Below are 9,151 nucleotides of genomic sequence, written 5' to 3' on the forward strand. Positions count from 1 at the left end.
AAAGGGACGTTTATGGAAAAAAATAGTCAGCAGTCTTGGTGACTGCGGTCAACCTGAAGGCACCTGGCCACCACAGGGCGTGGGAGTTTATACACAGAAGCCTGTTTCTGGATCCTGACCCACTACTTTCCATGAACGGTAGTACTGAGGCAATGATGTCTTACACTGGCCCACACTTGCCAGGTCTTAAACATGTTCCTGAAGACACATGAGAATTTGCACAGATCCAAGCACTATCTAAAATACATCAAGGAAGGAAGAACCAACTGTGGATCAAATTGGATTTTAATAGACAAATATCACATCTTAGTATTTTTTTCGTAATAGATTTGACCCTGAATACGACCACGTTATACGTTTCCTGTCCCGGGGAGGAGCCCGCCAAGAGCCTGCATCTGGTAGAACGGACTTCTACAAAATCCAACTGGAAAAACACACGCAGGCCCCCATACATCAAGGCCCTTCAGGGGAGGAAACACTGATCTAGGTTCAGCCTGCCACCTCATCATACCGACTTATCCGGCTACCTGGTGGTCCCTAGTCAGTGCAACTTCGGTGCAGGCAGCAGAATAGCGCGCCCCACTAGGCAGTAGAAACACAACACAAGCGCAGAACACAGATGGGCTGAGCATGGGCTGAGCACGTTATACTGTACAGTTAATGTTTTTATGTGTGTGCTGCTCTTTGATCACATTAGATTACAGGCAGGTTGAAGTCTTTGGAATGGTTGTAGTTACTGTGACACACCACACATGATTCCACGGAGCGCACCCCGTGACAGAGGAGGTTATGGATAAAGGCAATCTAACCCTGATCACTAGAAGACACTAATTAGCTACCGGGAAACACTTAAAGACCCTTCTCTACTCATTAGAAACAACAGGGCCTTCTTTTCATATTTGTGGCATCTTTGATCATCAGGAATGACAAGAAAAATGCTATTACACCTAAACTGCTGTTTAAATAGAAATACAAATATATCCTCTTTCTTTTCTATATGTTTATCTATGTATACTCCCTCCTCACACTTGTAAGTGCTTCCATTTTTCATTAGGTCGCCCAGTGTCAAATGCATACAATGCATATCATTTCCTGGATATTCCCCATTCAAAATAGAAATTAGTGCCAATGAATAAAACGGTTAAGTCGTCGTACACAGGTTCTTGGGAGGGACACACAATAAATGTACAAAGTTACACGTTATTCCACACACTGATCAGTAGGTCAAAGTTGGCATCAAATACCAGTTGTGAATGAAAGTGTAAAATGAGTTATCTTATGAATGCATGAGTGTCTGTGTGTGTGTGTGTGTGTGTGTGTGTGTGTGTGTGTGTGTGTCTACATCTTATGTAGGGTAGTGTTGAGGCCGTGTGGTGCGTTGGAAAATAAATAACAATAAATAATAACAAGAACAGCTCAATAGCATGTCTCAAGGACAAAGTGGATATTATGGGGTTTCGTAGAGGGTGTCATGGTGACAGTGTTGAGGCCTGGTCTTCAGGCTGTCGTGTAGGATAGGGGGCGCTGTTTGGGGGGTACCCTGACACTGTCGTCGTATGGGGGGAGCAGCACCTGGGGGTAGAGATGGAAAGTGTTAAGTTGTTATGATATATTATATCATGTTATATTAAGTTATCATGATGGTGTAGAGTTCCTGTCATGGGACACTATTATTGTTTGCCTTTGAAATTATATTTACAATTTTCCAATTGCTATAAAAAATAAAAATAATAGTTACAATTTCTAATAATCCCCCCATAAAACCCCCCAGAGGAAAAAGTGTGACACTTGTTAACATGCTACATTTGAAGAGGCGATGTGATTGGACAGTGATTATGTAACTTGTTTGATGGGATGATGTCACAGCCATTGGAGAGCATGCCAGGAATATTTATCTCTGTGATGATTAATAAATAAAAGAACTGATGGCAATTCCCCTCTATAACAATACCATAATATAAAGGAGTTTCGACAGACATAGCTCACTAAATTGTATCTAACATCATCAACACATTAACATTATAGAAAGAGACATTTTGAAGCCATAATAAATAATAATCTAATACATAAAAAAGGTAACATAGAGACAGTCAAGCATGTAAAGAATTAACACAATGATAATTATTCATCATCACAGTGTTCAATGCACTGAAACCTTTAGCCCTGTGAAGCATAGAGGTGTTCAACCTCAGTCCATTTCACCTGCGTGCTACTAACCTGATGCATAGAAACGGTCAAACTCACAACACTAAAGTAGATCCTCCAAATGACGGAAGGGAATAAGCAATGATGTGTGACAAAAATCTAAATATCAGCAGCCTTTAGTAAACAGCATTTCTGAAACCGTTCCATCGATTTAGCTCCCTGTTCTTTTTTACAAGCCCTAGTGTTTAAGTCATTAACTCAAGCTTCCATGGAAGTCGCACACCGTTTCGTAAACGAAGAACCACGCACACAGACAGGCACACACAGGCTCCTGTAAGAAGCTGCCAAGGGGAGTATTTTGTTTCTCATGGTGGGGAATGTTGCCCTCCCTGGGCTCACAGAGCGGGTCTCGGTTTTAACACCTCAAAACAACAAATTGTATTAACCTTATGACAAAAACCTATAGTTATTCTGTTTTTCGGATTGCAACACTGTATTGTATTTCCATGTTCCAGAGGAACAACACTGTGGGATTTCTGTAATTAGACTGCCAGACTTGGGGTAACAATGTATGCATGTGTGCGTGCATGTGTGCGTGCATGTGTGCGTGCATGTGTGCGTGCATGTGTGCGTGCGTGCGTGTGTGTGCGTGTGCGTGCGTGTGTAGCTGTGGCCATGGAAGCAGCCAGGTGTTGGGCAACAGGGAACCAGCAGGGGTAGCCATAGAAGATCCAGTAGCAGGGGTTCACCTACTGCTTACCTACCATGGTTATAACAGCATCTAGCAGTTAATACATGCATGGTTATAACCAACTATGGTCGTTATATTCATGGTTATAATTACCACTTATATGATGACCATTGTGATAATGCACTGGCCAGCATGAAGCCTCATTTGTGAGCCAAATCCATTGAACATGTCCCGGTTCCCTCCATTAGCCGTTTGATTTTAGTCAAATAGATTGGAACAATTCCCGCACAGTAACCACAAAACATTTGTTTGTTCAGCTGCTCTTTCAGCTCGAAGAAAGTGCCAGCTATGAAGTCAGCTCATTTGCAAACAAAATGAGGTTGAGTAAGAAGAAAAGGCAAATTATTTGGTTTTAGTATTGTGACATTCCAGAACGTGGCAGGCATTTAAATGACAGCTCAAGTAAGCAAAATCTGTTTTACCCCTCATTATGTCATGCCATTGTGGCGGCGCAGGCATTGGTCCAAATGATGGATCTTCATAGTGGTGGACACATAGATTACATGCTACATGGATCACCATAGTGTTGGACAGATAGATCACATGCTACATGGATCAACATAGTGGTTGAGAGACAGATCACATGCTTCATGGATCACCATAAGGGTTGAGTTAGATGACATGCTACATGGATCTCCAGAGTGATGGTTGTATAGATTACATGCAGGAAGTCTTACCGTGGTGTCATTAGTGGTCACGTAGAGCAGCACTTCAGAACTTCCTCTTCCGCACACATACCTGTAGCAATTCCACACGCATGCGATCAGGTAGGCCTACAATTGAAAGGGCAGAGAATGATCAAAACTGATTAAATGCATGGATTGGTATAGCATGATGAATGACGATCAACGGCTAGATATGCAATTGTTTCACTTTCTGTCGAGCCCCTGGCCAATGTTACTGTAAAAGTAACATTGGAACCTGTATGAATGTAAAATTAAATTATTACCAATAGTTTCATGTTTTCTACGTAGACCTCCCCTTTTTCCTATTTGATGATAAAGCGAAGGTTGCAGGTGCTGATGGTGGCTGAACGGTTCGGCCTAAATCACCTACCGGAGTTCACCATCTGCTACAGCCATCAACTTACATTAAACTGAGCAATCACGCAATCAACTCAGTTCCTCAACACCAAAGTTAATTTAAATAGCCTCCTAAGGAATGCCACTGGATTTTGTCAGGCAGTCCCATGTCCCACATATGTGGATGTGTGACAGCAATGCCAAAATCCGTCGGTCAAATCCGAGACAAGACACTTAAGTAACATGATCTCAAAGACAAAGAAAAAAGGCAATGCAAAGAATTGGTAGAATTGCAATTGAAACACTATTTGTTCCTCGAATCTACATCCTTCCCTCGGTCGATCTGATGTCATCATTCAACAGACCTGGCCAACGAACATTTCACAGTACCCAGTGACGGATCATCAAGATAGATTTGCAGCTTTAAAGCCATTTGATACTGTTGCATGAAGAATTTCCCAAAGGAGGAAGTTAAGCCAAAAATAAAAAAATCATTCCTGTTTCCTTGAGATACAGCAATTGCAAAACAGCTTTGATATATTATCAAAAAAAAGTATTTTCATTTTCTCTGTTCTTCTCTTCAATCTTTTCAAGGATTCATTGCTCTTCCAAACCCCTGCACTCCAGAAAAGTTACATCTGGACAAAACGTTAGATCAACGCATAGCAGTCACACGCCTAACATATTGAGGCCTAGGCGTAGCATACATGGACCAGAAAACCATTATAAAATGCATTTGAATGCAGCGAACTGCCATGTAGCCATAGCGTACCTTGAACGCTAGAATACAGCTGATGAAGAGCAAGACAATGAGGACCAGGCAGAAACTGCTCAGGGCAGCCACCTCCTCTTTGTAGGGGAAGTTTTCCGGCTAGGTAGGGGTAAAGTCAAACAGTGGTGAATGAGATACAGAAAGTTCATTAAAAACCTAATGACAAGATGGGTAGGTTAGTATAGATTTGATTAGTGAAAAATAAAACGTTGCCATTTTATAGTGACTTGCTGTGAAATATGTTTGGGTATGTTTGACGGAAAGTGTTGGCTGGGATCTTACCAGTTGTTGGAGGTAATCCTGGATCGTGTTTGGATAGACCACGATGCTCACAGCCACCAGGGTGTTGAGTGCAAAGTCAAATATTTGGTAGCAGAAGAAGGGGATGATCCAGGCGGCATGCAACTAAATCAAGAAACCATAGTAATAAATACCGGGGACCACACTAAAATAAGAAACTATAGATCTGTAACACAACGTTACAGATGAAGGGGTACTAAATTATCTTTAGAATAATCAAGCTTCATACCGGGGAGTGGGGACCCACTCAAATGAGATACCATAGTTGTGCGTTACAAAGTTGGAGATGAAGGAGTAATTAATACTAATAATAAAAATAATAATACAGAATACCGGTGACTAAAAGCAAATTAACCAGCTACTTTTGTTATTGTACTGCAAGGCTTTTTAAATACCTGACATTACAAATCTAAAGTACTGTTTGCTCATTGGAAAGCAGCCCTACAATATGTACCAATTTGCCAAAACTGTCTTAATAGCAATTACATTACATTATTAAGTTTTATGGGAAACAAACTCTATATCTATGGATAGAATTGATCTATAACATTATATTGCACTCCAAAATATCCATTTGAAAGACCTTGGATTTCGATCTGTTTGAGTCCAGTCACACTTGAGTACAGTGCACAGAGCAATAAATGAATGAATGATGACTTAATGAATGAAAGGCCAGCTTACCTTATATGCACCATAGGTAGCCATCCCACAGATTAATATCATCAGCAGGGAGATTGCTGAAGCAATGCACATATCTAGAAGAGGATGAGAGTACAATTCAGTTTGGTGTTGTTTTCACAACTCAAGCTAAATAAAATGATCTACAAGCCAGAACTACAAAGGCTTTTAAACTGTAATCAGGGAACCAACATAATCCATTTCATGTCAAACAAATGACGTGATGTATCCTAACCTATTTGGGTTTTTACAAAAATGCACAGTTCCCTGCTAGATATGTTCAATCAGGGGGATCAGTCAGTTATAACACAGCTGCAGTGTATACCTATCGAAGGGAACGGTGATAACTCAAACCCCCCGGATCATGCATTGTGTATTCCTGGAACACGTCCGGTGCCACAGCAGAAGGCAGCTTTAGATATTAAAGCCTGAACCTGGTCCTAATGCAGGGTTGGAAGCAGCTGGCAGGCCAGACTTACACCCAGAACAAGGATAACGGCAAGCTCAATAGAACTGGGACAACACGGTCTGGCCGCCAAACTGGGCCGAGCCTGCCGACAGAGCACGCTGTGATGCAACCCCGTACTCAATGTCCTGCACCGGAGCGTGCTTGTTCAACACCGTCTTGGATCAGACAGGCAGTCTATATTATTTTGTGTTTGCCTTTTATTTAAATTGAAAAGGGAATACTATAACATATATGTCTATATGTTAGATGGTTATCAACCATTAACTCTCCTCAGTCAACTTCCTCAATGATCAACCTGTTGAACATCACAAACACAATCTCCGAAAGGCCAATATACTACTGTAGTTTCTTTAATTAATATTAAGAGACTAGTATTATGGTGAGTGCTAAATGTCACCATAGTATGACACAGACTTATAAAGGCCTTAAATGGAACTCAAAAGGTTATCGCTAAACTAATAACAACACTAAACCAGACAGCTTTAAACCCACCCTCCTAGAACGGCCATTGTGGTGGAAAAATAAATCCCATCATAATAATAATCCTATGATAATAATAGTGGAAATAATAATTAAACAAAAAAATTAAATAACCTCCTTTACTCAATAGTTGAATTCATTGAATTGAATATGCATTTGTATAAACTATCCTTCTACTGAGTGGCTCGCTCCCTCTCTCCAAGGTGTTATGAAATGCTATTTCTCTGAATGATTGGTAAAGGCTTCCATAATCATGCTCCATTAAACGCCCCCAAAACGCTCTGCCACCATGAACAGTCTTACAGGCAAGACTGAAGACAAGAGCACTACCAGCAGCCATGCATCCGCTCCCCCTCTGCAAGGCTCAACTTACTGGCGTCATCCATGACATCCAGGTCATTAGCCAGCTCAGCGCTGGTCAGGTGGTACTGGTCGGGATCGCTGAGCGCCGTAAAGAGGATGACCAACACCACGGCGTTGATGAGCTTAACGCCAGGAGACATATGGACAGTTAAAAGGCAGCAGTATTGCCAGACAGATGGAGCCACTCACAAACGCAAACGCAAACACACACACACACACACACACACACACACACACACACACACACACACACACACACACACACACAGTTATGTAGAGTTATAAACGTTTTAAACAAAATGTTCTCTGACACTTTTCTAACATTGCAGAACTAAGCCATCATAAAAGACGAACATCTAGGAAACCTCTTTCCAAATACCTTTCCGAAAGCACTACATTTGATAGTAATTATACCGGTATCTAAAGATACAAAGTGGATAGCCTACTAAAACTGAGAAGAAAATCTAGCTCTTTTAGTTAAATGAAATATAAGAGATCTGCTTTCGTATGGCCAGAAGAACATGATTATATGGATGAGTCATTCATCCCTTTCACCAGGTCAACCTCATGGAAAAGGCTGTGGACATAAGACCGGCTACCTGAGACTGTCTGATCATTTATTCAGTGCATTGGAGCAGAGTTGTTGTTTCTCCACTAAACAATTCACATTGATATTTGAAGTTAAATTAATTTATAAGACAATTATGAAGAACAACCACGATTATGGGGGGGGGGTGGATTTTTATAATTTCACACACACACACACACACACACACACACACACACACACACACACACACACACACACACACACACACACACACACACACACACACACACACGATAAACATTAACGAGGCTCACCATATACCAGACCCCCAGGATGATGGTGGCTGTGCGGACATGGCAGCACAGGCAGCAGGTGCTTGAATACCATCGGTCCCAAGGGGAGAGCATCATTTTCCAAACCTCTGTATTTTTAAAACCCTATAAGAAATGAAACCGACGAGGGAAGTACGGCTACCCCAATCACGACCCGTATCGACTTCTGTCCGCGTTAACAAATGACTGTCATAAACATGTAGCCTTTCTTTATATACCCTACCTGCGACAATGAGCCCGCGCAGACGAGGCGCTGCTTGACTCCCTCGAATTGACAAACATTGGACCACGTGACCTGCTGGAGGATTAGCGCGATGGTGATGTAACGGATGGAGGAGCTCGTCTTTTCTAGAAGAAAACGAAGCCCAGGCAAGTTCGAATACATATAAAATACACTGTAGGATCCGCCAAATGTGTGACAGTATCTCATAATATAAAATAATATTAACCCTGTAAACAAAAACATATATATTATAGGCCTATTCAATAATATAATGTAGGCCTAGGCATAATATTAGATAATATAGTATAATATAGTGTCATGTAATTGTATGCAATATAATAAAATAGTTTACCAGATCCATCATTCAACTTAAGCTGTTTGCTTGTAATACTAAAACATAATTTTTTTGTTTTTTTATGGCACCCATAACGCAGAAGAGGCATACCTCAGAGGAATGTAAAGAACGGATGTAGGGAGTAGGACTCTTCCCTTTCATACATCCCTAGAAGGTATCCCTCTTGTCTGTGTTCCTTCTCAAGGTTTGCCACCTGATCAGTTTACCTAATTAGGCCTACATTTGATAGCTTTTCCTGGGATGAATTATCTTAGTCTCTATTAGCAAATTGAATTACCAAAAGATTTGTAAAAAATACACTCTGATCACTCAACGCTGATATGGTATTATGATTGGCTTTTATGAGTAGGGGCGAGAACAGGTGTGTCTCGTTAAGTTAATTATTGGTATGTAAGCCTACCAGTGCCCGTAATTAACATCATGAGACACACCTGTGCTTGCCCCTACAATTTCACCTCTTTGATGAAGGCATTTCGAAGCCCATTTCCGCCAGTAAAATTTTAAAAAGATGAAACCTCTTCCCTGATAAAAAATAAATATCCCCATGGTAAATGGTGGAAAGATGGGATAGAAAGTCATAATTATGAGATATTTTCTCACAACAGACAGGAAGATGAGATCATTGCTGGCTACTTTATGGATGCTGTGATCAATGCTGGTGGATGCTCTGCCAAACTCAGACTGGATTTAGGAACAGAGAATGGCCATATG

General features: G+C 41.1%; 1 protein-coding gene across 2 annotated transcripts; it reads right to left on the reverse strand.

Moving 5' to 3' along the window:
- Positions 1 to 708: 708 nt before the first annotated feature.
- On the reverse strand, positions 709 to 8,205 carry LOC132467434 (lysosomal-associated transmembrane protein 4B-like). 2 transcript variants are annotated; one of them, XM_060064733.1, is made up of 8 exons: positions 8,086 to 8,205; positions 7,845 to 7,951; positions 6,991 to 7,102; positions 5,672 to 5,745; positions 4,973 to 5,095; positions 4,691 to 4,789; positions 3,574 to 3,669; positions 709 to 1,572 (listed from the first exon to the last, which is right to left on the reverse strand). In XM_060064733.1, exons 2-8 carry the CDS (start codon positions 7,938 to 7,940, stop codon positions 1,498 to 1,500), a joined length of 675 nt encoding a protein of 224 aa, XP_059920716.1. In that variant the 5' UTR covers positions 7,941 to 7,951; positions 8,086 to 8,205; the 3' UTR covers positions 709 to 1,497. The 2 variants fall into 2 exon arrangements, with proteins under 2 accessions (XP_059920716.1, XP_059920714.1); XM_060064731.1 differs by having other exon boundaries at positions 7,845 to 8,132.
- Between the last annotated feature and the right edge of the window lie 946 nt (positions 8,206 to 9,151).

The sequence above is a fragment of the Gadus macrocephalus genome, chromosome 11 (genome assembly GCF_031168955.1).
Source record: "Gadus macrocephalus chromosome 11, ASM3116895v1".
Taxonomy (NCBI): Eukaryota; Metazoa; Chordata; class Actinopteri; order Gadiformes; family Gadidae; genus Gadus; species Gadus macrocephalus.